The following is a 27,927-nucleotide window of genomic DNA, read 5'->3' on the forward strand; positions in this document are numbered from 1 at the left end:
TACAACTGAACTACGCAGGACCTGGCCAAAGTCGGACCACAAGCACTGTTGTCAGCTTCATAGTAAGGAATCACCAGATTGACCAGTAAATCAGATTTAGTACAATGCATTCAATAGGCCTGCCATACCATAATTTCTTACTTAAAAACAGAAATAACACTAAAGTGCTAAAATAAAACTAGCATTGCATATATTAACGGGGTTTTTACTGTCACGTGCAAATGTTACCTCGTAGCTCGCACGCTTGATGCATTTTCATCTCATTGGGAAACACTTTGGAACTGAATGTTGGGTTGGAACAGTTTGTTGCACTTTTAGGGGGAGGAACCATTTTATCCACATTCACCACAAACAGATTTCCTGCAGGTAATCAAATTGGGCAATCAGCCAAACATGCAAAGGGTATGGTGTCATGAAACAAACACAATACCCAACAGGCTTATTGGCTTTTTAGTTGTCAATACAGACAAATCTGGTCACTTACATACATACCCAGACATGTTTTTGTAATTAATTGATAAGCTATTTTCAGCTTGGTTATTGTTTTAATGCAAATGAGTCGTTACATGTTCAACAAACCAAACTCATAAGTCATTATACCATTCATCAGATTTATCTGTACTAAAACTGATGTTTTTATGCAATAATTCAAAAAAGTAGAATGCAGTGATGGCCACTTAGATGGCCAGAGAGAAATTTCATGGTTGTCTAAGAAATTAGTTTGAGAACATATTAGGAGAAAACAAATAAATAAGGATATTTTTGTATGGTGTGGGAAATATCACTTCCAAATCTGAATGTAAGAACTTACTTGCAGGATAATATCTTTCATCACAAAGATATTTATTAGTTAGTAAAGTTCTCCACATAGATTTGCAGTCAGAACTAAAATGCAAACCAGCGAGATGAGCTCGGTCAAATGGTTCAATCTGCAGAAATTTTCAATTAAAGATTTGACGTTATTCTGTTGTTACAAAAGTTAAGTTGTAACACAACGTTATATTCAAAAAAACACAACAGCATTACATTGCTGAATGCAATACTTAACTTAGCCCGTAAGAAATCATAAGCATGTCACAAAGAAAATCTAGCTTTGAACCACAACAGCATTCTACCACCTCATCTAAACAAGCCCAGTATTAAGCCTCATGAAAGTCAAATCACAAGCACCGAAAAATGTTCAACTTCTAACATAAAATTCTGCCACAACTGGTCAGATGAACGCCTTAGTGTCGATTGCAGTAATGGTAAAGTGTTGTTGTAGTGTAAGAAATCATTTTTTCCTTGTTTAAACTAGTGATGTAATGAATATTCCCTTTGCCAAATATATTCAGCCGAATTTGTCAATTTTACAAAGATTTAGCTGAATTAACCAAATCTTTACCAATTTGAAGTGTCAAATGTGTCTTTGGTGCTTTATAAGGTTTGTTTTTCCCAGTACACTTCAGACAAAAATTCAGCAATTCATTGTCATGCTGGTAGGTATGTCCAAGGCAACTTTTAAACATACAACTCAAATGATAACAGAACACGACTAGTCTGTTCTGTAACACCACTGTTTGCATTACTGTGGAATACACTGAGTGACTTCACATGGCGTCATAAATGATTCGGTTGGTTATGATTAATTAATTTGGCAAAACTGCTGATTATTCGGTTTCGACTAAACCCAAATCAGGTCAATTTGGTGCAACTCTAGTTTAAACCTAGGTTCTTTATCACAGTTTTCTTCCTAAAATTTATCACAATGAATTTAAAACGCATTGCTTAGTAGAGGCCTCATTGCTTAATATATATTCATGCTCACCATGTCAAATAGATAAGTATGTTGTTTGTGTCTCAGCTTGATGTGAAAGGGATTGCTTGATTGACAGATCCAATGTTGATTGACATCTGACAAGTTGCATGGAAGGACTCGAACACCAGGGAACATACCTTGACATGCAAACATGTTCGTATCATTATACTGTCATTATCAAACACAGAACATTAACTTTACAAGCAAGAACAGCAATATACACATAGTTTTCACAATGTTATGTTCCAACATTTATTTTAGTGGTTGAACCACAATTGCAAGGTCCATAATCAAAAGCTTATTCTGAATTTTTAACCCATCAACTGTTTGCTACACTCGAAACCAAGTCTAAAGTAGGAAAACACTGATATCCGCAAGGACCTCAGACTGATATCAGAGTTTTTTTTTCAATTAAAAATATATAAATTTAGGCCTTCTACTACAAATAAAATGTCGGCTTTTAATATTGGTTATCAGCTTGCCTACTTAACTACCAATAAATCGATATCAGATCTCTAGTTTCAAGGGAAAAAAATAATCCATCCCATAGCTACTAGTTTCGCCAACAATTTAATATGTATTCTGGATATAAGTAACAAAATGTGGGCCTTGTTTACTACTACCACCACTAGGTAGTAAGATTTTATTGTAGCACAATATCCCTAAACACGAAGCTTGCTTTACAAGTCTATGGGTAAGATACAGTTATTAATTGTACGACCAAACATATATTTAAACTAACCTGCATGAGTTATATCATGTATAGGAAAAAGCGCTGTCAAACACCGTTCAGTGAATATATGCATGAGATGAAACTGTGATACCCACACCCACTCAATCCTTTCAGGACGGTTAAAGTCACATGACTTGCTGCAACCAATCAAAACACAGTATTTTTTGTTGTGCATGTAAATGAAACAAATTCTACTGTATCGTGCCTCAGGTGTTTGTAAGTGGCCATTTATTACTTTCTTAGATTTTAGTTATTTTATTTTTCAATTTTAGCCTATTAACTGTGGGCTGTATACCTTTTAATGAAGTGACAAAAGAAAAACACACAGCTATAAGTGAGCAAGTTATTTGTATCTATTGGTAAGCAAGAAATTTTAAACATCCATGTTTCATGCAAACTTAAGAGATAACTTTACAAGCACCTTTTAATTACAAAGTCAAGCAATATGCATCAATATTTATAATGTTTTGTTAGGTAAAGGTTTATTTAATGCTCTTCGAGTTGTGGTCCATTGAATAATTGCACATTTTAAAATACCAATGTGCTTCATACCTCCTGGTATAGTAATGTTGCAAAAAATTCCCAAAGGGGTTTCCGAAAGTACCATTTCTATGGTCGCCATAGAGACACCGCTCTTCATATGAGAGTCGAGCTCTTGTTGAATTTATCTTACCAATGTTTTCAATTTTAAACCCATCTGAAAATAATCATGTTAACTTAAGTGTATGTGTAATGTCATAACAATCTACAGGAATCCGCCTGTGTAATAGATTCTATTTAAATAAACTGACAGAGACAGAAACTGACAAAGCATTATAAATAGCCGAAACTAATATTTCTGTTACGTAAATAAATGATTGTTTGCCACTCTTTTGAAGTATTTTGTACGATTGATTTTTTTTCATTTTGTGACTGCAATTGAGGCAAACCTCCCAGACAACAATAAAAATGCTTAGGAACACTATGCATGAACTTGAAAAGTGATTTAATCATAAACATTACTGCCAAGGTACTGGTGTATATAGAATACATCGTTCAGGCGTATCGACAATCACCTGCACTGATGATGACAACAGAGATTGTCGAAATGTCTGAACAATGTATTCTATATACACCAGTACCTTGGCAGTAATGTTTATGATTAAACTATAAAAATTATGCTAAAACAACAAAATAGAATCATAGGTAAAATGCTCAAAAATACATTGTTATACGGAAATTAAAGGGTATTAAAAGCTACAGCTACCTAAAATGCCATCTGAATATATGTAGCAGCATGACATACCACGAATGAATGGTGAGGAATATAAGAACGGCTTTTCAGTTCCATTCTTTCTCCAAACCCAGTTTCTGTCTTGGGGTCTGAGTCTTTTAGTTGGAGGCTTGTCATATAGATGAAGCCAATATCTAAACAGGTAAACTAGTTTTAGTATTGTGTTATACATACATGTTGGATGAATTTCTCCTGTTAACAAACTGTAGAGAGTAAAGCAGTTGCGGTAGGATGTAGCAAGTTCAACTAAACACTCAACCCTTAAAAAATGTGTTGGTTTCAATTCTGGATACTAGGGATGGCCGAACCGAGCCAGAACCCGAGTACTAGGTACCAAGGATCGTTGTTTTCAATGCTCGGTTACACTGCTGGTGACATAAGGGACCCTGGAACAAAACTAGCATGGAGTTGGGAGTGTTTGTGATGCCACAATGCACCAAGTGTGCTCGGCCAAGCATCTAGCATTAACATAAGATGCTCGGTGTTCGACCAAACACAACATTTGCAGTTTTGGCTCATCCCTACTGTCATTACGACCTATACCAGGGGTCAGCAACCTTTCCATATTGCACACCAAAACCAAGAGCTGCAAGGTTAAGGTGCAAAGTACCCTGGCCTAACCTTCCTGAATATTTAAGCTTTGAAACTACAATGACATTGTTACCAACGAGAAACTGTTTTAAACAATATTTTTACGCCATACACCTCTTAAAAGAGCTGGAGCCCAATGATACTGCTTGATGAGCTGAATTTGTTTATAGTTGCCAACCCCTGTCTTATCAGTAAGTTTATACAATTTGACTTTTTTCTGTGCCAGTAGTCAGCACATAGTTCATACTTTTTTCATTTGCAGGGCCAAAGGCATTTTACCTGGATGTATGGTGATAAGTTACATTTGGTTGATTTAGAATGTAGTTCTTTAAAAACCAAGCTGTGACATCATCATTTACATCAGCAAGATCTCTGGTGAAAATTAAAACAGTAAAATTGTAAGCATAATAAACTCTTGCTTCAGGATTTATTGCCTTTGCTTTAGCAATCAAATTAATCAATATTGTATTGTTTTAATTCAGTAAAATAGACATTCTGATTTGAAGAGGACACTGATGATGCCAGACTTGGACAACTAGATAATTCTAGTTGTCTAGTTGGGCAAATTAGAGCAAAATGGCGGTAATTCTAGTTCTAATCTAATTTAGAATTATCGCCATTTTGCTCTAATTCTAATTTTAATCTAATTCACAGTTTTCCCAAAATCGCTAGTTTGTCCAACGGCACTTTTAGGCATGTGATCTGAGCATGCATTTTGTAACCAAAGCGCACAAAACCATGCAATTAACAAGACCAAACTACATCACTGAAACACGTTATTCAGTGAAATTTGACACTCAGCTCCGTTTAAACACGTTTTAGATGCACCGAATCGTATTGTTATAAATGTGCAAATCTACAAGTTCAAATTTGAAACAAACTAATGTTGGTTGGCTTAAATCTAATTCTAGTTTGAATTCTAGTTTAATTTCTAGATTTTGAGAAAATTCTAATTCTAATTCTAATCTAATTTGCAAAAAAGGAGATGCTCTAATTTTAATTCTAATCTAATTTGAAAAACCGAAAAAAAATCTAGTTGTCCAAGTCTGGATGATGCCTTTTTTAGCGAAATCCATTTGTCTTGATAAAACAAATAAAATATAGCGACATATTTAGTGGTTTTTCACACTGAATTTTCTTGAAGAAATATTTACGCTCAATGTAAAAGCCAGTTGTTTTTTGAAATTTTGGAATAATGTGCAAAAAAGTAAAATAATCTGCACCCTTTAGTTTTTTCACAGTTCTTCTGAGCTTCCTCAACTGATTTCGCATAAATACTGGGTAGTGCTGCTTTACCACGACGAAGGTGATACACTTCATTGCGATGTACAGCTTCATATTTGCTGGGATACTGCCGAGTAACTAAACCAGTAAAATATCAACATTGGGTTAGTCTTCTAATGTTAAAAAGAATTGTTTCTTGCAGGTAAATTTGTTTTGTTTGATGAAGCTTGTGCGAAAGCTTTAACGTATTTGTTATTAAAAGCAAACTGTTGAACATAATCATCTGTTGGTCAAAGCATGTAAGCCCCATAACTGCCCAAACAGCAAACTGCCACCCAAATTATTAAAACACATCAAAATTAATACACCTCTGCTTGGTGATATATTTTGGATTATTTTGCCAAACATTAATAAAAAACCAAGTGCAATTAGTATCCAACTTGTCCAGATTTATTTATGTTCAGGACCAATTAAGTTAGTTTACAACAACAAAACTTCATCCTTGAAAATTATAATACACTTGTCTTGGGAAAAATTATTCAATCATCAGCAAAAAAAAAATGAAAACAAAAATCATTTTACCCTTCATGCACATGAAACCATATGCAGCCTTGCAGCCATCTACTATCCAATGCATTCCATCCGTTACATCGATGGCTACACAGTCTTTAGCAGACTCAGGACCCGTATAGTTTGCTGACCAATTTGTGAAATCTCCTTTAGCTATATCCAAGGGTTCACCACTCGACCATTCATAAAAACCTAGGATTCAATGGTGTTGTTGACTTTAAACATGCAAACAACTGGCAAAGTGTTACATTTTGAGTTGATATAAGGCCTACATTTTGAGTTGATATAAGGGTCTCTGGGACCACTGAACAACATTAAATACTTTTTTCAACTTAAACACTAATTTTACTAGCTTATATATGTTTAGGTATGTAAACAGTCTTGATAAAACAAAATGATACCTAAATGGTTGATACTGAACTAGCACATGGAAACAAAATACAGGTCCATGTTATTTGTAACTCGAGTCAGGTTTATTTTAGTGGTAAAAGTTAGTGCTACTACATATATGAACCTCAACCCCTTTTTGGTTAATGGTGCATGTAGAGATTCACACAGCTCCACTTCTAACTACTGCTCTTTAGTACAAAACAAAGGTGGTCACACATTTTGCTTTATCTTATCCAATATATGTTGTTTACTTACAAGTCAAACAAATTGTGGGCATGGTTTAGAGCAGTAGATATCAACTATTTATCACATATCCCTTGACAGGCTTAAAAGTTTACCAGGAACCACATTGCCACACAACCAAAACTCTTATCTACATCATTAATGTAATTGTTAATAGATAAAAATGCTTTTCAAACCTTCAACATCTCTATCAGTCAATCCAATCCACCATCTTTTGATTCCAGTGCTGAGATGAGAATCTTTCAACTTCTTTATCACATCATCAGCAAGTGAAGAGTTTGCAAGCTGAAATTTAGGAAAATAAACTTTTTTAAAGCTTAGGCATTTTTCGTTCGTTTTCTGCAACACCTCCAACAGATAAAATGCACAATGTAATGTAATGTTACAAATAACTGGTATCAGGACTTGTTAACAGTCAATAACCTTGAAAAGTGTAAGTAGCCAATAGATCTTATACACCACATGTATTTTTATTTATGTCAAAAACAATCAAAGAACTTTGTTACCATTGGAAGAACAGCATCTTGATTTTTGCAGCGTTCTTCTGCTTTTGTGTAAGTCAATGCTTCAAGATCGTACGAAATTTCAAAGCCCTCTTTAAGAAATATGAATCCTTTGCAAACAAAAGGGCTTTTAGATACTTCTCTTAAAAATTCAAAAGGTTTAAAATAGGGTTCCCTCCCGGGAATGTTTCAAAACTTCTGAGAGAAAGACAATCAAGCAAAAACATGTTTTTGTGAAATAGGGCATTTGGTAATTTTAGGGATAAAATTTGTAAGCGTTTTTAAACAAGATCATAAATCATTTTTGTGACAATGCACTACCCAGTGGTACCAAATAAAACCGAATTTTTTGTTTGTAATTCACGAAACTTGCTGTCGCTAAGTGGGATTGCAAATATGTCTTAATGTACAAAATCATACCGAATCAGATGCTTGCAGCAAAAATAAACTAGTTTTCAACATGGCGATGACATAATTAGAAAAAAAACGTTAAATTTTTTGGCTGGAATTTGCAAAATCTAAAAAATCCCGGGAACGGTAATTAAAAGTTTTTCTCAAAAAACGATTATATGGCATCATTCCAGGTGTTGTTATATTTGTAAACTATAAAACTTTAGACCAATCAATTGATTTACCTTCAAATTTGCACATTTCAGAATAAAGTCCAACATCAGAATGAGCTCTTATTTCAACTTCTCTAAGATAACTCCATAGGTTGCCCAGTGTTCTCTGTCCCAAGTGGTCCATTAGGTTTGTAGATAATAAGGTTGGATTGCAATTTGCCTGCAAGTGGTAAATGTTGAAGTCAAACACTTGTTGTGAATGCTGCTTAATTATGTAATATAATCAAAGGCTGAGTAAAAACCTGAAATGTACATTTTGATTGAGCACTGAGCAAGCTTAGGGTATACACCAGTGGTTCTAAAACTGCGGTTCATGCAACACTTGTAGCAGTGGTTTGGATATTCCTTTTAAATTGCTTAGTTTGCTGGTTATGGAAATATGCTAGCCCAGCCTTAAAAAGCCTATCTCTTGGTCTACCCATTCACACAGGGTTTAGGTAGTATGCAGTGATAAAAAAAATGTCAGGTGGTGTGCCATCTGTAAAGGGTTGGGAACCACTGGTTTATGCTGAACTTGGTTTATATATTAATTGGTAGTGTCTAGGGATGTGCCAAAACTCCAAGTGTTCTGTTTGGTCGAGCACCGAGCATCTCAGGTTAATGCTCAGTGCTCGGCCGAGCACGCTCGGTTGCATTATGACGTCACAAACATTCCCTATTACATGCAAGTTTCAGCATTGCAACGTCGCTTACGTCACCAGCGGTGTATTAAGCTGGCACATGAAGTACGCGTTTTTTCACAATCATAACGCATTTAAATAAACAGTCATTTTTGTTCTTGTATACCCTTTCAAACAAATATTTTGTATGTTAGTATGAATATGCAAATTTAACGCTCGGGACAGTTTGTGCAACTGCTCGGCCGAGCACCGAGCATCAAAAACGGCGATGCTCGGTACCGAGTACTTGGGTTCTGGCTCAACTCGGTCCATCCCTAGTAGTGCCTATCTGTGAAAGTGTATACCTGTTGCAATTAAAAATGTGAACGGTATTTTTTATCCTTCTGTACCAGACTGATACTTAAGTATTTTTTAGCAATGTAGCCTGCCTTGTAATGTAATTTGAATGTACAATATGACATTGTTGTGTTTGAAATCAGAAGTGAAAAAAAAAAGGATTCAAAAGTCATGTTGAGTTGAGTATATTTATTTCAAATTCATAAACTTCCAAACCATTTCATTATATTTTTAAGAATTTGTTTTTGGTAGATGTTAGTATCCAAATATTATATTAAACAGTTTCATCAATTGTGCAACTTACCCTCTGTGACAGAATTTGAATGCAACCATGTGCAAGCGGAGGGTTGTATGATGTACATTCAACTGGCAAGTCTGCAAAGAAAATTTTGTTTAGCAAGACAAAACTGTGTTTGCTGTTTTCAACTGTTACCAAATCACTTTGACAACCTTAAGCTTAATAATGTCAACCCCGAAACCTTTTATTTATTTTACTTAGAACAAGTTATATGCACAAGTCGAGTAGACTACAAAAGGCTAAGTGCTTATCAAACACCTTATAACAAGACTTCTGTAATGAAGAAAGCAATTTCTAAATCACTTTTAATACAACAGAAATACAATGGTGCTATATTTAGAGTAACATTATATTTATGTGTCTGCAGTTACCCAACACAAGAACTTTTAAAATTTAAAATTTTGTCAATGTGAGAACATAACACAAGTAGGTTGCCCTAGCAAAGAATAACTTTAAGTAATATCACCATGAAGACACAACAAAACTTAGTTGACACGCTGCAAAGCACCAATCTTAACACCAGGTAAGTTTTCATACAACACCTCTATGTCTTACCTAATTCACAGGCAAAACTTAACCTTCTCTGGCACATAAAATCATTCCAGAAGTTGGTTGTACCACTGGATGATCCAGTTGTTAGGTCGAGTCTCATCGCACCGCAGTCCTCTCTACACCAACCGTCATTCGGCTCAGCATGAAAACTACCACCATTATGCCAACGCTCAAATGAAAAAGGACCTGTAAGAAAATGATTTGTATAATTTTTTTGCCACATGATTTTCTTCACAAATGGCTACAATTATGATTTCTGAAATGGCTACAAATGAAAAAGGTCTCGGCATCATCAATGATTGTGCACAACCTGACAAAACAGTTCAAATTCAGGTATACCGCTAGGGATGGGCCAAACCAAGCTAGAACCTAAGTACTCGGTACTGAGCATCGCTGTTTTGTGCTCGGCCGAGCAGTTGCTCTAACTGACCCGAGCATTATATTATCATATTTCTGGGGTCTGTACAGCTTAACACGCTGCTGGTGACATCAGTACCTTGGAAAGCTACAAAACAAGCGTGGAATTAAGATGTTTGTGATGTCACAATGCACTGAGAGTGTTTGGCCGAGAACTGAGCATCTCACATCAATACTGGGTGTTTGACCAAACAGAAAATTTGCAGTTTTGGCACATTCCTATATACCGCTATTTCATTTTTCACCCACACACTCACCCAATTCACAAATCACATGTAGCTTATTGGAGCACTCCCAGTCAAACCACTTTTTGTTGCTTTTAATTGCAACACAAAACTCATCATAGGAAACTCCACCAAGCAAACGAACACCATCTGGTTCTGGAGGGTAATTCCAACTATGGTACACTGTAAAAAGAAATATGTAGCATGGCAGGTAATGAGTTTTCAGTGTGACCATTAAATATATCAAAACGCAGACAAATTTCGTTAAAGCCTGCCGTCTCAGCCTTCCTATAATAATTTCATCCATAATTTCAACAATAGTCCGTATGTAGTTTCACCCTGAATGTGGCCACCATGATTGGTAGCTTGACATTACAACATGAATACACTTTCAACACGAGAAAACGCCACTGTTAGCATTATTAACTTGTTAGATCAGTTCTTAAGGTTGCTTATTTTGTGAAAATTTAGTCTTTGACAGAAGCAAAAGTCAAAGTAAATGATTTAAAAGTAGGAAAAATCTTCCAAAAATGGCTTGTTTTGGAACACTATATACGGATCTGTTCATAAATTTAATGGTAAAAATAATGGCCCAAATAGACGTAAAAAGCGACATGCTTTATTGTTCAAACGTTTCGGCAAATGCTCATCATCAGTGATATGAAGGCCACATCAATTGCACCCATTTATATACACTTTAGTGGCTTGTTTTGTTTTGGAAATCCTATTCTACACTGGGTCCTAATTCTGACGTATGTATTTTTTGTTTTGGTCAAGAAATCTCAACCCTACTATTGCTATTCCAGTGCACCTACTTTTGCTGATATTCTCAGAAGGCAAACTGAGACCTCTCCAGTTGTACCACAGTGTTGGCATGTTGGCAATAATCCCATCGTCCCATTTTAAATTTTGCAATGGTTCATGAGCTTCTCGTGACATTCCTATCCAAGCACTTTCATGGGTTACTCTGTCTGGCACACCAGGATATGCCAGTTTCCATTTTGCTTGGTTGGCCTGAAGGAAAAAAAAGCCTTGTAAGTCAAACTGAGCTAGTTACCCCGAAGTTGGTCATGGTGGTCTGTGCTCGCTTGAAAAGTATAAATAACACAAGACAATCATCAAAAAATCTCAAAAAATTTTATCAACCATGAAACATAATAGAGATTGCCAAGTAAAATGCAGACTGTTATTTTGAAAAAAAGACAAAAGAAGCAACATCTACATAGCTATCTCTACCATCAGCTGTTTGAATTAGCATAAAACGCATTTTGTGTGGTAAGTTTTTTTTTAATTTCCTGTTAACTATGTCTACCATCTGTGTAAGTTTCATCCACATCCATCAAACATTTCATGGCAAAACGCGTCGGACAAACTTTGGGGCGGGAAAAAGAAAACAAATCATGTAAAATCAATATTTGACCCTTTCAGGGAATGGGACCCATAATTAACTGTTTTACTTACCATAAAATTCATTTTGTGTGGTAATTTTTTTTTCATTTTTTAATTCTCTGTTGAAACTATCCAAACAAATGACCAGAGAACTGACAAAGCACACAATTGAGAAAAAAAGGTATTTTTTTCATTAGCATTCAGAACAAACAAACTTACAGCTAGAAAGTCACCCATTCTAGTATTTTCATCATCATCTCGAATAATAGGAAGATGACCTTCCATATGGGCACAAAAATCAACCGCTGCAGATTTGTTCAACAAAAGATCAGCCTCATCGTAGTAAAAATGCCATCGCTTGTCGCTGGAACTTGTGTTGTATGAATACCATGGAATTTTGCCATCACCAGTCAAATCTATACACGAAATTTGCATTTAAGTCACTTCAATCATATTCTACTGACCACCCAATAAATGTCAGTGTACATTAAAGAACGAAACAAACCAGTTATATTTTCTAAAAAAACAGTTATATTTGTAAACAGACTTTTATATAATAGGAGTTTCTACAAACAGGCAGCTAGTAGAAAAACACAAATTACAGGAAAAAAGATTATTTGTTGATAATAACAGGAAAAGTTAAAATACATATAAATGTGTGAAATGCAATATGAAATGTATTTACCCAACTAAGCCCTCCGGCAATTCTGTTTTAATTTAAGCAAGCGTTAAAACAAGCTGAAAACTCTGAAGTCATCCATCGTTTATCAAGAGGGTGGGCATTTTTATGATGAGGACTTCAGAAAATTACCGGTCTGTTATTATTTGTGACTGTTTTCTCTCACACTGAGTCTCTGGTGACCCATAATTTTATAACTGCTTATTTGGCACACCAACGAACAACTGTTGCACACCCCTGTGTTAAAACATTTGTTCATTTTGCATTGTAATATGTTATGATGTACTTAGCCCTACTGTTTGATAAAAATCAGTTCTCATACTTGTTACAAAATCAGGTGGCAAGTTAACCAGTTCCCCGGTAACAAACTTCCAAACTCCTTCCTTGTCCAAGTCGGTCATCCCAAGCCACATAGCCGTGGCGAAACCAGTCAAATTTCCAGTTGCTTTGGAAAGAATGAATTCATGTTTTTCTGCTGTGTTGGGCACAGCTAATGTTCCCCAAATGTCTAAAATGTAAGTACACAAATTTGTATTATTGTCTTTGAAAGCAGTTTATAACTGGAAAGTATTAATGAAAAAAAACTGAGGGGTTTAGTTTAAGCCTATGCAACCAAATGGTACAATCTATGCGAGCCTGATTATCAACAACTTTTTTTTAACAAAAAAACACATGTTATATTTTTTAGAACAATTTATAACAAACCTGCACAATATTCCGTTGCTTGTTCGTAAGTTGCAGTTCCTTTAAATGTGACAAAGGTCTTGTTACCAATCCTGCCATCTCCTGCAGCATACAGACCTGCAAAAGTGGAGACAAATATTTTGTTATAATCCTAATGCAATGTTCCATCTACAGTTTTTGTCCCTACACTAAGCACTGTCACCAACATTAGTGTATACCAGTATCAAACCTAGGATGAAGTTATGAATAAAACATACACAGCCAACTTTTGATAGCGATGTGCAGATACGATAATACATAAGATGCAGTCTTGTCTCATTGTTAATCAATGCAGCTGGTGACATTGGCCTTACAGACCTGGTTGTGGCACTCACAATATGTTGTGAGGAATCACTTTTCAGCATTTAAGGTTCAAGAAATTTAAGTGCTGAAATCTGGCTACACTAGCCTGTCAGTGTCATGTCACCAGCTGTACTGATAAGAGCATTTGGGTCGAAACAGCCTAAAACTGTCTGCAGCCAATTTTAGTTTACTTTTGATACAAATAATTTAAAGCACAGACCAAAGTCTAGTTAGTTTGCAGGTTAAGTTGGGGTTTATTGTTTGTGCAGCAAATTTTCTTCTACTAGTAGGGCACGATTGCACCAGCATGCGCTTTGACAGAGAAAGATTGACAGGGAAAAGAAATTGCTTCGCATTGAGAACATTTTTCAAACCACAATTTTTGCTCTTTTGACAGGAATGAGAATTTACAACTTGAAAAAAGTGGTTAATTCTCAGGTAATTACCTGCATTCCACGAACAGTTGTAATCATAATATAATTCTGAGCATACACAAGTATTGTTGACGCAGTTTTCATGCAACAGACACGGAGGCATACATGTGTCTTTCGTGATGAAATTTATTTTCATTATTTCTAGAAAAAGAGACATTGTTTGTCATGTAAAACATAATAGCATTATTTGTATGTTTACCTTTCATAACTCTGGGTGGGTATCTGCAAAAATCTGTTAAAAAGTATAACAAGTGGTCAAAAAGCAGTTATCTAAATACATTCTAGTCCAGGGGTTGGCAACCTTTTAGGCGACATGTGCCAATTTACTTGTTGTTTCCATGTGTTAATGACCTTGTGTGCAACGTTTTTCAAAATAATAGTGGTTTGTGCCAACAGATAACAATAATAAAGAGAAAGCAAAGTGTTTTGTGCATGTAAGGCTGAATTTAAGACAATGGCATGACAAAAACTATAAACAAGCAGTGTAACAAGTTAAATTGATACTTCAATATAAACACGAAAATCGGATTGTGTGCCATGTAAAACTACCTGGCATGTCAACCTTGGCATGCATGCCAGGGGTTGCCGACCCCTGTTCTAGTCTATACATTACAAATTACTATACTCCAAACATACAATAGTAACATAATACTAAATAAATGATATCAATCCAGTTAATATTTAGAAACACTAAACATTCAATGAACAAAGTTTGATTTAAAGTTTGAAGTTATTTAAGTACAACTACAGCAGTTCTGGATTGAAAAAAAGAAACTCAAATCAAAAAGGAATCTCAAAGCGAAACAAAATGAATAAACAAATACGCATAAGATAAATGAGCAATTACATAAGATACCAAGCATTCAGTGTTCAGTTTATTGCCCCCTGTATCCAGTAAAGTATATGTGTTAAACCTATACCACGCAAAATTAAGCACAGAGTGACAACACAACCTAACAAATACTACTTACACTTTTGGCAAACAAATGGATGAGATTCTGCACAGTCACGAATATTCCATTTCCAGCCCTGGTCTGCTTCGAATATTCCACAATCGTCAGTTGGATGAAAACCAAAGTACATTGGATTCCAATTAACATAATCCCCTGGCAACAACTTATCCCCAATGTTCCATATAAGGTCACCTATTGATGTAAACTTGCTTATCACAGAGCTTCAATGTAGCTAGCCATGGCACAAAACACAATTATGAATAATATTTGTGTGTGTTTTTATTGTTTCCATGACACGACATGCTTTTTTAGGTGACATAGACAGCCAAACTAATCTTCTATGCATTTGAAGTTAAAGCATCAGACAGGCAAAAATGTCTGTCACTGAGTACAGAAGTTCATTATCACAGTAAAAAATTATGCAAACATAGGTTCTACATTCTTGCACTTAAAGATGTTGTTAGTCAATTGGAGAAAAAATCTACACTTTTATTTACAATGTTCCACTGCTTTGCATAACACTTTTATTGCAGTTTATGCACTGAAGCCAAATAAATCAACTTATGCAGTAAGATTTTTATTGAGCTTGTGAGGTGAATATATACATATACAAGGACAGCAAGAGCTGTTGCACCAGTTTGGGACCAATATAGTTTAATTTTTTTTTTAAAGAACAAAGGCAAAACAACTAAGTAAATTTAATTTTTTGTTATAATCTGTATTAGGCCTGCTCAGTACCAAAATCTACCCTGTCGTATAACTTCCTATTTAATATAAACCAACAACATTTTACCGACCTTCAGTATCAAGGTCATCTATTCCCAGCCACCAATCATTCAGATTAAAGTATTCCACTGAGTTATATAACTTCCTTTCAATGATCTTTTGAATGCCAGTGTCGTTGATCTAAAAATACCAAGGAAAATTCTGTACAGTTTAATTCAGTGGTTCTCAAACTTTTTTATTGTCGGGGCCAAATGGTATTTTTTAAGTGTGTAGGGAGCCGCAAAACAAACGAAACCTTGAAAAATCATTAAAGAAGATGACTTTATAAGCTAAAATAGCAATGTTTTATGTTTTTTAGAGGTCTGGTGCGAGCCGCAAAATAAGTACTTGGGAGCCGCATGCGGCCCCGAAAACCGAGTTTGAGAACCACTGGTTTAATTAATATAAACCGGAAAGGCTAAATTTTGTAGCATTTGTATTTTTTAGCATGGATGTTATATTGCTGTCCTTTTGGTCAACTAACAATTATGTTTGACCCATCTGATGCTTTGACATCTCATTCAAGGCGTTGAAGATGTTAGATGAGTCACATATATATAAGATACAAATGCTGTAAGTTTAATTGTCGGTTGATCAAAAGAACAGTTTATCCATTATACTGTCACCACTATATTCGTTGCATTATTGTGTATGTTACAAAAAGGAGTAAATAAGAGAGAGTTCTAGTTATTTATCTTGAGATTTTTTGACACTTCCAAAAAAACCTACCTCATTAAAGATAACCGCATCACGATCTAGACAAAACTCCAAAGCCTCGGTGTAATTTGTTCCATTTCTGACAACCAACAATGTCACATTCCCAGATTTAAACCAAACTACAACAAGTCAAAATGAAGTTTAATGTTTTAGGGGCTTGTGGTAAAACTGCTGGGTCAACCTAGCCCAAGTTTTAAAGTGCACACCTGCCTATCACATTGAAAATAAACAACTATTTTGAACAAAATTTAAGAACAAAGCTAGAAAAATGTATAAAACATGCGTCCTCTTTGGAATATGGTATTTATAATCAGTAAAACAGCCTGTTCAAAGTGTTTAGCTTTGGCCTTGACAACACCAAGGTAGCCAAGTGGTTGGTGCAGTTGTGTTTCCATGACTAAGAAATTTAGGCGGCATTGCTCCAACCCACTGAAACCTGGTTGGTTGAACTAGCACTAAAGTCACCAACAGCAAACAACAAAAAAACTCACAAATGTTCCACAGACTTTCAATGTAACACAGACACATCTACCGGAAATTAAAGTGACCATAAAGCTGTAAGACATTGTCCGCCAACCTAGGAAACAAACTAACATACTCACGAGGTTGGTAACAAGATTCTGCTTGGAGTCCCATGGTGATATTTGTGTCAGCATGATTTTTTATGATGTCAAATTCATAAAGTATTTCTCTAACATGTGTTGTGTTTAAACCAGGAATCAGTTGAGGAGGTATTTCCCCAAGTATATAGTTGCATCCAGCCTAAAAAACATTAAAAAATGAAATAAGTTTGTTCTTTGGGTCAGAACAATGAAGCAGGAGTTCACAGATGCTTATCCACAAATTAGGTCCTACTGCAGTGGTTATGGAATTTTTTTGTGTGGTTTGTAAATATACACTCAATATAAATATACAAGTTCTGTGAGTATAGCTAGTGAAGAACAAGTTCTGTGAATGCAACCTGTGAAGTTGATTTAAGACCCAATTTATTTTCAATGTTCTTTGTACGGTTTAGCATCTACTATGCAGTCTATTGGGGAGGTATGAAAATGTTTCAAAGGGTTAAGTGAGGAATTAGTCAAAAAGGGTGGGAATCACTGTCCTATTGTTTTGAAACCCAAGCACATAAATGCAAAATATCGTGTCTAATTTATTTTTACAACCGAAGCAGATAAAAGCAAACTATTGCCTGATGAGAATTCCCCCCAACTATCAATATCCTTCATTGCTATAAACCCAACAGTCAGCACAAAGCAAGGTAAAAATGTGATCTAAAACAATGTGCAACAACAACAATATTGTGTTCACAGTGTTTCATGTACAGTTTTTCAAAATAAGACGCATTCAACTTGGGAAAGCAACATTTTATGCACCTAGGATAAAACTACAAGTGATGAATTGAAATTTAGTATTTGTTACCTGCTGATACAGAAGATCGAAACAAGTGCTGTTGTGTGGCGGAAAGTAGTTGCAAACTGTTGGAAATCCTAAATCAAAACAGAAAAACTGCAGACTTACCAAAAAGAGTTTATATGTCACAAACTATGAGGTGCTTAGCATATATAAAGAGTAAGTTACAGAATTCATTATACAACTCAATAAAAACACAAAAAGCAAAAAAGTGGTAAAAATGTTTACAGTAGAAAATTCCAGTGTAAAATAATAGTTTATTGAGAATTACAAAACAAAATTAGGAACTTGAAAATGTCTTTTTATCTACATACATTGGAATGTAGATTGAAAAAATACTCATATATCACACAAAGCTAATATTTATTGACTCAAACCACAATACAATAATGCTTACGCAGTCCATAGCACATCATCTGATCTTTAAACAATATCCACATAGTGTCAAGCACATCATACAGATCACCACTTTGATACAAGACGTGTTTATGGGAAGTGTTTAACTTTGGTGGATAGAATGTTCCTTCCACCACACAACGAATGGGATTCAACCAAATATAACTCAGACAATTGTCATTGTGATGAGGATAGAATGTACAACCTAATGGAATTTCTAAATGCAAAACACAATTTTGTTTACTTGCTGTAGTTAAATCTACAATCATTGAAATGCAAGTGAAATACACAACATTTTGTAATATACTACAGTAGCTGTTTTTTACATGAAAAAGAAACTAATTGATGAAAGCAACAGTATATGTAGTTAAACAAAACAACTTTATGTAACCAACACATTTTTAAACCTTTTGCAATAGTAGTTCAACTTAGCACATTGCAAAATGGTAGCCATTTAAAATGTATCATCTTATAAAACTAGTCATGAGTTTTTTTGAGACTTAATGACTCAGATTTAGAAGCAAAAACTCAAACCTAGCTGATGTGTGAATGACCTGACACAATTATGTTATTGTGACAGAGATTTACATCATTAAAGAGTTATATCCAAGTTAAAGACATTACTACATCAATACTTGATTTTTTTAGTCTAAGACTCAATGACTCAGAAGCAAAAACATGTTTAATTGATTTTTCACACAATTAGGTTACTTTGACATCGGTTTACAACATTACAGAGTTATATCCAACAAGTCAATAACATTACTACATAAAAGACTTGATCTAGGATAGATTATTTACTCATTCCGTAGCAGTAAAGTTGCTGATCAACGTGATAATTGTCAGCCTCATATCGAATAGTTTGAATCCAACTTCTCACATCTCTATTACACAAATTTAAAGTACAATCAGTCAAATAGAAAACCAATCAAGAACTTTAACAAGTAAAGGAGTCTACTAGAAAAGGCTATCACTGTTAGATCAGTAGTACTCAAACTGTGCCCCCAAATAAAAAAATAGTCAGTTTCTTTTACATTATCCAGAAAATTATTGACTGACTTTTCCATGTTACTATCAATGGCACAGGCTGATAATTGTGGTAATTTAAAAAGTTAAAGAAACACTAGACTAGATCAATACATTATGTCAGGACTGATTGTATAAGTCAGATTATCACATCAAACAGACATCTACCGTAATAATGGGTTTAATGACCAACCTCTGATTAAAGCCATAGTACTGCATAAGTCCTGTGTCATTAATTGATGCAGGATAACCATGACCACGATCAGAGCATCTGATCACTCGATGCCAAACAAAACTCAAACAATCCACTGTCAGATTCCAGTAGTATGTCGAGCAGTTTGTAAAGTACACTGAAAAATTAAAAGTTTTGCTTAGGCTTAAGTTTCGATCAGTGACTCTTAAGGTGGCTACCAGCTCCCCCTGGTGACCTTTTCAATGAAAAAGGGGTTAATAAGCGATTTGGACGGCTCTGGAAGAAAAGCAGACTGTTATAACAACAGCAACCAAAACCAAAAAAGCAAAAGACTTTGGACCAAAAAACGAGTTAGATATAGTTGTTGTAAACTGTTTTAAACTATACACAACCTAAAGTCTTCCACTGTTTACATTTTATAGGTTGGCACATATTAAAATACTGATCAGCACGAGGAACTTTTCAGCACTTCAAGCAATAACATCTAATTTACCCATTCCAAAGCAGGCAAGTTGGTCAGGCACACTTGCAGCATCTGCATTGTATCTGCTTGTGTTGAAAGAATAAAGTAGAAAGCTGTTGAATCAAAACAAAAAGTACAATAAGCACTATTCAAAAAGTTTAACAATACAAAACAGCAAAACAAACAGTTTCAGGAGATAACAGGCAAATGTTACAACAATTCACAGCAGTTAAAATTAAACTGTTATAAACTCACAAAACTTTGTCATAACATATAACAATCATTTGCAATGCCATTATAACTAGAAAAAATGTAGGATTTTGAACGTAAGGATTCATTATTGTGCAACAACCAACATACAAGACTGATCTGGAAATAGCAATGTTGTTTCAAAAAAAAATTCCTGATTTTTACTGGTAAATATTAAGATAATTGTTATTGCAGTTAAGTTAAAAACAAACAGCAAGATTTGTTTGTTAGTTAGTTAAAAGAAAACAGAATCATCAAGTGTGTAATATCCAAAAGTCTTAAATGCAATACCTGTAGTTCATGCGAGATAATGCATACACAGATGTATTGCTGAGATTCAATGGATAATCATAACCAACATCCAAACAATCCACCATATGCCAAACTGTTATCAGACAATCCACAGTATGTAGACCCCAGTATCGAGGACAATCACCAGGAAGATCTACACAAAATTACTGTGTTACTCTGCTGCAACAAAATATACTCATTGCCAAGAATTCCAGTTGCAGATAACGTATATTAAACTAAAGCTTTCAGTTAAAATCATTCTGTGTTCATTGCATAACTAAAAAATCAGACTGATTTTTACTAAAACCCTCAGTTGAAATTGAGCTACAAGAAGTTTCATATAATTTTTTACCAATTCCAAAACAGTTGAGTTGTTCTGCAGAAACATTGAAGTCAGAAAGAGTCCTTGTGGTATTAAATTGACTCAACAAAGATCTGTAACATAAATCATGGAATTTTTGGTCATCTTGAAATGTTGCAGTGCTTAAATGGAACACACATTTTGTTGCTTATTACTAGCCTGCATTGTGCTGTTTGTGTTTGGCCCGGTAACAACTTTTGATGGGCAAGTGTACACTGACCCTTGCCACAAAATAATAATTTAGTTACTACAAAGTAACAATCAATAATTACGTGTAGTTGGTCCATGAAAGCTCATAAGTTCGGTTAGATGTAAGATTATCAGGAGACTCATAACCCTCTGGTAAACATCCAACATTTTTCCACACTTTCTTCAAACAATCCATGGTTTGAATTCCATAAAACCGTGGACACTCATAAGGAAAATCTATATAATATGTAATGAGTGATATATCTCAGTACATAAAAATCCATAACTTTGGAACACACATACCAATTCCGAAACAGTTCAGTTGATCTGCAGAATCTCCCAAATCAGAATTTGTTCTTGTCCAGTTGAATTGATTCAGTAAAGCTCTTAAATAACATACAAATTTAAGAATATTTGTGTATCACACTATACTCTAAGTTGGACATACGTATAATTTGTCAATGACAATGTAAATATCTGAGCAGAAGTTAGATTATCAGGAAATTCATGTCCTTCTGGTAGGCAACCGACCCAATTCCATAAAAGTTTCATGCAATCAATTGTGTGGATTCCATAATATCTTGGACACTCATCAGGAAAGTCTAAACAACACATCAGAACCAAGAAAGATAAAAAGCTGTAAATTAGCTATCACTCCCAGGCATAATAAACGAGTATGTGCTCTTCCAGACAGATTGGCGTCGCATACAAGGGATCTTTACAGAATAATGGCATATAAGACATTTCCTATTATCCTGATAAAGGCTATTATCTTGTAAGGGACACCAAACCAGCGAATATTTACAATAAAAACTGCTGGGAGAGCAATACTCGTTTACATAAACATAATATATTTCCTGAAAAAAATCAAAAAATCTACCTATTCCAAAACAGTTTAACTGTTCAGATGAATTTCCCAAATCAGAATTTGTTCTCGTGATGTTAAATTGTCTCAGCAAAGACCTGTACAAATATAAAAGAATTGAGACATCACCATTATGTATTTAAATGCATAATAAACATACTTACGTGTAGTTTGTCCAGTGAAATTCAAAAGTTCGATTTGAAGTAAGATTGTCAGGGAACTCATGTCCCTCTGGTAAACATCCAACCATATTCCATAATGTTTTCATACAATCTATGGTTTGGATTCCATAATATCTCGGACAGGTAGAAGGAAAATCTAAACAAATACAAACATTAATAAAGCAAAAAAACATAATAGCCTCAAATAATACCTATTCCAAAACAGTTTAGTTGTTCAGCAGAAACACCCAAATCAGAATCTCTTCTTGTGGTGTTGAACTGATTCAACAAAGCCCTGGAACATTTGACAATTCATAATATTGTAAACATTAAATAAAGAGAATTATGATCCTACGTATAGTTTGTCCATGACAAAGTATATATTTGAGCAGATGTAAGATTATCAGGATATTCATGTCCTTCTGGTAAACATCCAACCATATCCCATAAAGTTCTTAAACAATCCATGGTTTGAATTCCATAATATCTTGGACAATCGTAAGGAAAATCTAAAGGCATAGCAGAAAATAATTCAACAGTGACAATACTAATGAAAGCATATATAACAACAAACCAATTCCAAAACAGTTGAGTTGTTCTGCAGAATCTCCTAAATCGGACTTAGTTCTTGTGATATTGAATTGACGTAATAAAGCTCTGCACAAAACAAGTTGACATTACTCTTTCTTTAGAGAGTAGTTTCACAATATGCAATTGATTAAGTTTAAATGGTTAGCATTAATCAGGGGTGTCTAATTCGAAAACACCGCTGTGCCAATTTTGGTTTTGAAATATGCTTGCGTGCCAACGTTTGGTATGTTTTCCAAACCATGTCTTAACGGTATGGGCTCAATCTAATAAATTTAAAAAAAATATGTCGTCCAATGCGAGTAAACTTGTTTATTGATACTCCAGAAACCTTTCATTCCGTTTATGCGACACAAGATACAAATAGTTTGCAACGGGGCTAAAAAACGACCAAATTAATTAGTAGCTTTGTGTAACCTTGATACTGATATCTTTACTAATTTTAGAATAAAGGCCAAGAAGAAACAATAAAAAAATAATAATTGCCTGACAAATCCTGCTGTTTACCACCTGAATGTGCATAAGCTTGCGTGCCATTTTCAAATGCTTTGTTTTTGACACATGTGCCACGTGTTGGACACCCCTGGCACAAATTTAGGAGACAAAAGTTATTCAGATTGCTTACGTATAGTTTGTCCATGAAAGTATAAAAGTTTGATTTGATGTCAGATTATCAGGAAACTCATGTCCCTCTGGTAAACATCCAACCATATCCCATAAAGTCTTCAAACAATCCATTGTGTGAATTCCCCAATATCTTGGACAGGTGTGAGGAAAATCTTGACAAAAAGCACAAAGTCTTGATAAATAACATGATTTATAACACATAAAAAAACAATATTCCAACAAAATACCAATTCCAAAACAATTTAGTTGTTCAGCAGAAACTCCCATATCTGAATTTCTTCTTGTTGTGTTAAATTGATTCAATAATGCTCTAAAAATCAAACAAAATGAATCCTAAACTTGAAAAGAATTTGCCTGAACAACCCACGTATAGTTTGTCCATGAAAGTGTAAAAATTTGAGCAGAAGTAAGATTATCAGGAAACTCATGTCCCTCTGGTAAACATCCAACCATGTCCCATAAAGTCCTTAAACAATCCATGGTTTGAATTCCATAATATCTTGGACAGGTAGCAGGAAAGTCTACACAATTGAAAAACACCATCAATCACATGAACAAGAGGAATGAATTTTTAATAAAATACCGATTCCAAAACAGTTTAATTGTTCAGCTGAATCTCCCAAATCTGAATGTGTCCGGGTAACATTGAATTGCTTTAATAATGCTCTAAAACACAACAGAAAAGTCAGTTACAGGCACAAATTGACCTAAGACACAAAAAAAGAACTTGACTTTCAGCTCACGTATAATTAGTCCAGGACAATGTAAAAGTTTGATTTGATGTCAGATTATCAGGAAACTCATGTCCCTCTGGTAAACATCCAACCATGTCCCACAAAGTCCTCAAACAATCCATTGTGTGAATTCCCCAAAACCTTGGACACGTGTAAGGGAAATCTAGAAATAAATCAAATAAGGAAAAGGGGGTCGAAATGAAGAAAATTATTGACAGGTTTTACCAATTCCAAAACAGTTTAATTGTTCGGCAGAAATACCCGAATCAGAATTTTTCCTTGTTGTGTTAAACTGGTTCAGTAATGCTCTGCAAACAGTTATATTTGAATGAAAAATATGAGGGAATAAATAAAACATGGATAGTTTACGTGTAGTTTGTCCAAGATAGAACATAAGTTTGATTTGAAGTTAGATTGTCAGGAAACTCATGTCCCTCTGGAATACATCCAACCATGTCCCATAAAGTCCTTAAACAATCCATTGTGTGTATTCCATAATATCTTGGACATGTAGCAGGAAAATCTTGTTCAGAAAATACAAACAATGTTGGCAGAACTAAATTGTAAAAGGAATACAAATGACTTACCAATGCCAAAACAATTAAGTTGATCAGCTGAATTTCCCAAATCAGAACGTGTTCGTGTGGCGTTAAACTGGTTCAACAATGCCCTGTACAACAATAACAGCCGATAAATTTAAGACATAGTTATTGGTCTTCCAAGAACCTACGTGTAATTTGTCCAGGACAATGTAAAAGTTTGATTAGTTGTGAGATTATCAGGAAACTCGTGTCCTTCTGGAATACAACCAACCATATCCCATAAAGTTTTCAAACAGTCAACAGTGTGAATTCCCCAATATCTTGGACAAGTGTGAGGAAAATCTAGGCACATGCAATTTATAAGAAAGTAAAATACTGATCCAATGACCCAAAACTTACCAATACCAAAGCAATTAAGTTGGTCAACAGAAATACCAGCATCTGAATTTCTTCTTGTTGTGTTAAACTGATTTAACAATGCCCTGTTTAATAATAAGAGGTGGTAGATTTTACAAATATATAAAGACCTTTGAATAACTTACGTATAGTTTGTCCACGACAACACATAAGTTTGATTTGTTGTCAGATTATCAGGAAACTCATGTCCCTCTGGTATACATCCAACCATGTCCCATAAAGTTTTCATACAGTCGATTGTATGTATGCCCCAATATCTTGGGCAGGTAGCAGGCATATCTATGTATAATTACCCATAAAAAAAGTTTAATCAATGACAGTCAAAATACAGAAAAACTTACCAACTCCAAAACAGTTTAATTGTTCAGCAGAATATCCCAAATCAGAGTTTCTCCTTGTGGTATTAAACTGATTTAGTAAAGCGCTGCAAAACAGCTTTTATTAAAATCAAGATAACTACAAAATTAAATGTTTAACCAACGTATAGTTTGTCCAAGATAGAACATAAGTTTGATTTGATGTCAAATTATCAGGAAACTCATGTCCTTCTGGAATGCATCCAACCATGTCCCATAAAGTCCTTAAACAATCCATGGTTTGAATTCCATAATATCTTGGACAAGTGGCAGGAAAATCTTTAAAACATGCAAAAAATGATTTGGTTAACCTGTTTTCACAAACTTAAATTATAAGCTTTACCAATCCCAAAGCAATTCAGTTGTTCTGCAGAATTGCCCAAATCAGAATTCATTCTTGTAGTATTGAACTGATTTAATAAGGACCTAAATAAAACTGTATTAGTAAGTTTTTTAATTAAAAAAAATACATGGTGCAAGTACGTATAGTTTGTCCAATGAAATATGTTAATTTGAGCAGATGTAAGATTATCAGGAAACTCATGTCCCTCTGGTAAACAACCAACCATGTCCCATAAAGTTTTCATGCAATCTATGGTTTGAATTCCATAATATCTTGGACATGTAGCTGGAAAATCTGTTTGTATAAAATTATGTGTTTATTAGACTGATAACCTTTAAAATAAACAACATCAAGACACATAGTGTTTTGTTTACTATTGATTATTTTTGTTCATATTGTTTGCCTGTGGTTTTAAACTCACTAAAGATGAAAGTTACGCAAAATATATATATTTCCTGTAATTTCATTGAATCGCCCAGTTATGTGGACATATTTTCCATTCTCAGTTTTGTTTTTATAAGGTTGAAAAAACATTAGGAACATACCAATGCCGAAACAATTAAGTTGTTCTGCAGAATCTCCCAAATCAGAATTTGTTCTGGTCACATTGAATTGATTCAACAAAGCTCTGCCAGAAGCATAAAAAACATGAAAAACCTACACTAAAATAAACATTACAGAACCAATTACGTATAGTTTGTCCACGATAGCACAAAAGTTTGATTAGTTGTAAGATTATCAGGAAACTCATGTCCCTCTGGTAAACATCCAACCATGTCCCATAAAGTCTTCAAACAATCAATTGTGTGAATTCCCCAAAATCTTGGACAAGTGTAAGGAAAATCTAGACATAAACATTTTAAAATAATTACACAAAAATACTTATTCCAAAATATTACCAATTCCAAAACAATTCAGTTGTTCAGCTGAAATTCCAGCATCCGAATTTCTTCTTGTTGTGTTAAATTGGTTCAGTAGAGCTCTAAACAATGAGAAAGCTGCTGGCATTTTGTTAGACAAGGAACATAGCACATGTCAACAATTATTCAGTTACGTATAGTTTGTCCATGACAATGTGAAAGTTTGATTTGATGTAAGATTATCAGGAAACTCATGTCCTTCTGGAATACAACCAACCATATCCCAAAGAGTTTTAAGACAATCCATTGTATGAATTCCATAGTATCTTGGACAGGTGGCAGGAAAATCTAAAAACACACACAGCATAAACATACACAAATCATCAACACGTTTTAAACATTATACCAATTCCAAAACAGTTAAGTTGGTCAGCAGAATCTCCCAAATCAGAATTTGTTCTTGTCCAGTTGTATTGATTTAATAAAGCACTAAAACAAAACAAAAACAAATGCACTTAATATTGCACTAGATTTCAAGTTATACATACGTATAGTTTGTCCAAGAAAGAGTAAAAATCTGAGCAGATGTAAGATTATCAGGATACTCATGTCCCTCTGGTAAACATCCAACCATGTCCCATAATGTTTTCATACAATCTATGGTTTGGATTCCATAAAATCTTGGGCATGTAGCAGGAAAATCTACATAAGCAATGAATCACAAAAAAATACTTTTATTCTTTACCGAGCTAGGTATACCTATTCCAAAACAATTTAGTTGTTCTGCTGAATCCCCCAGATCAGAATTCCTCCTTGTGGTGTTAAATTGGTTTAACAACGAGCTGTACAACAAATTTTATGTCAATAACTCTCAAAATAGCAAACACAAGAGGGAGATATTTACGTGTAATTTGTCCATGAAAAAACATAAGTTTGATTGGATGTAAGATTATCAGGAAACTCATGTCCCTCTGGTAAACATCCAACCATATCCCATAATGTTTTCATACAATCTATGGTTTGGATTCCATAATATCTCGGACAAGTGGCAGGAAAATCTTATGCAAGCCATTAAAAGTTAATTTAGTGCAGGTATAAGGTAAGTTAGATAGATTAAATACAACTTGTACCTATTCCAAAGCAATTCAACTGGTCTGCTGAATTTCCCAAATCAGAACTTGTTCTTGTGGCATTGTATTGATTCAACAAAGCCCTGCAATAAAAATAGATCTGCATATCAAAGTTTGCCTTCGTTATAGTGTAATAATTATGAGATGAAAAAAGGTTGTGTAAACAGGGTTCCCGCACAATTTTAGTTTATAAATTCCATGACTTTTCCAAAACTTTTCAAGAAAAAAAAACAAATTTCCATAACCTTATTGGAAAAAAATCGAGCAATTCCCATAGTAAAACTAGCAAAGAGGCTTTGGTAGATGCAGCCAATTTACCATACTTGCAACGAATATACATGCGCTACGTAATTTGAAATTCCTATCTC

The 27,927-nt window shown here is 34.6% G+C and overlaps 4 protein-coding genes across 4 annotated transcripts in view; all 4 read right to left on the bottom strand.

The window, feature by feature from the left end:
- LOC145213505 (uncharacterized) overlaps window positions 1-9,918 on the bottom strand; it is a 44,182-nt gene extending 34,264 nt beyond the window's left edge. The window contains exons 1-14 of the mRNA XM_080081807.1: window positions 9,758-9,918; window positions 9,209-9,279; window positions 7,961-8,108; window positions 7,329-7,435; window positions 6,999-7,107; window positions 6,202-6,381; window positions 5,619-5,757; window positions 4,675-4,767; window positions 3,817-3,938; window positions 3,084-3,228; window positions 2,541-2,668; window positions 1,808-1,935; window positions 812-929; window positions 229-360 (exon numbers count right to left, since the gene is read on the bottom strand). Coding sequence (XP_079937933.1) covers window positions 229-360; window positions 812-929; window positions 1,808-1,935; window positions 2,541-2,668; window positions 3,084-3,228; window positions 3,817-3,938; window positions 4,675-4,767; window positions 5,619-5,757; window positions 6,202-6,381; window positions 6,999-7,107; window positions 7,329-7,435; window positions 7,961-8,108; window positions 9,209-9,279; window positions 9,758-9,854 — 1,717 coding nt within the window. The 5' untranslated portion in view covers window positions 9,855-9,918. The remainder of the gene's footprint in view (window positions 1-228; window positions 361-811; window positions 930-1,807; window positions 1,936-2,540; window positions 2,669-3,083; window positions 3,229-3,816; window positions 3,939-4,674; window positions 4,768-5,618; window positions 5,758-6,201; window positions 6,382-6,998; window positions 7,108-7,328; window positions 7,436-7,960; window positions 8,109-9,208; window positions 9,280-9,757) is intronic.
- A 487-nt stretch (window positions 9,919-10,405) lies between these two features.
- On the bottom strand, window positions 10,406-18,375 carry LOC145213288 (uncharacterized). Its single transcript, XM_080081515.1, has 13 exons — window positions 18,166-18,375; window positions 17,778-17,845; window positions 16,961-17,120; window positions 16,371-16,477; window positions 15,674-15,782; window positions 14,895-15,068; window positions 14,123-14,155; window positions 13,936-14,064; window positions 13,169-13,264; window positions 12,786-12,971; window positions 12,004-12,200; window positions 11,211-11,409; window positions 10,406-10,578 (listed from the first exon to the last, which is right to left on the bottom strand). The coding sequence occupies exons 1-13, from the start codon at window positions 18,206-18,208 to the stop codon at window positions 10,406-10,408; spliced, it is 1,674 nt and encodes a 557-aa protein (XP_079937641.1). The 5' UTR covers window positions 18,209-18,375.
- Window positions 18,376-19,853: 1,478 nt separating this feature from the next.
- On the bottom strand, window positions 19,854-20,912 carry LOC145213289 (uncharacterized). The gene is made up of 4 exons (XM_080081516.1): window positions 20,903-20,912; window positions 20,739-20,852; window positions 20,387-20,540; window positions 19,854-19,959 (listed from the first exon to the last, which is right to left on the bottom strand). Exons 1-4 carry the CDS (start codon window positions 20,910-20,912, stop codon window positions 19,854-19,856), a joined length of 384 nt encoding a protein of 127 aa, XP_079937642.1.
- Window positions 20,913-21,362: 450 nt separating this feature from the next.
- On the bottom strand, window positions 21,363-25,464 carry LOC145213290 (uncharacterized). Its single transcript, XM_080081517.1, has 19 exons — window positions 25,352-25,464; window positions 25,212-25,294; window positions 24,996-25,149; window positions 24,853-24,935; window positions 24,642-24,795; window positions 24,499-24,581; window positions 24,281-24,434; window positions 24,137-24,219; window positions 23,921-24,074; window positions 23,761-23,843; window positions 23,545-23,698; window positions 23,405-23,487; window positions 23,176-23,329; window positions 22,537-22,619; window positions 22,318-22,471; window positions 22,175-22,257; window positions 21,966-22,119; window positions 21,817-21,899; window positions 21,363-21,538 (listed from the first exon to the last, which is right to left on the bottom strand). The coding sequence occupies exons 1-19, from the start codon at window positions 25,462-25,464 to the stop codon at window positions 21,363-21,365; spliced, it is 2,268 nt and encodes a 755-aa protein (XP_079937643.1).
- Between the last annotated feature and the right edge of the window lie 2,463 nt (window positions 25,465-27,927).

The sequence above is a fragment of the Phallusia mammillata genome, chromosome 2, assembly GCF_965637545.1.
Source record: "Phallusia mammillata chromosome 2, kaPhaMamm4.hap1.1, whole genome shotgun sequence".
NCBI classification, from domain to species: Eukaryota; Metazoa; Chordata; class Ascidiacea; order Phlebobranchia; family Ascidiidae; genus Phallusia; species Phallusia mammillata.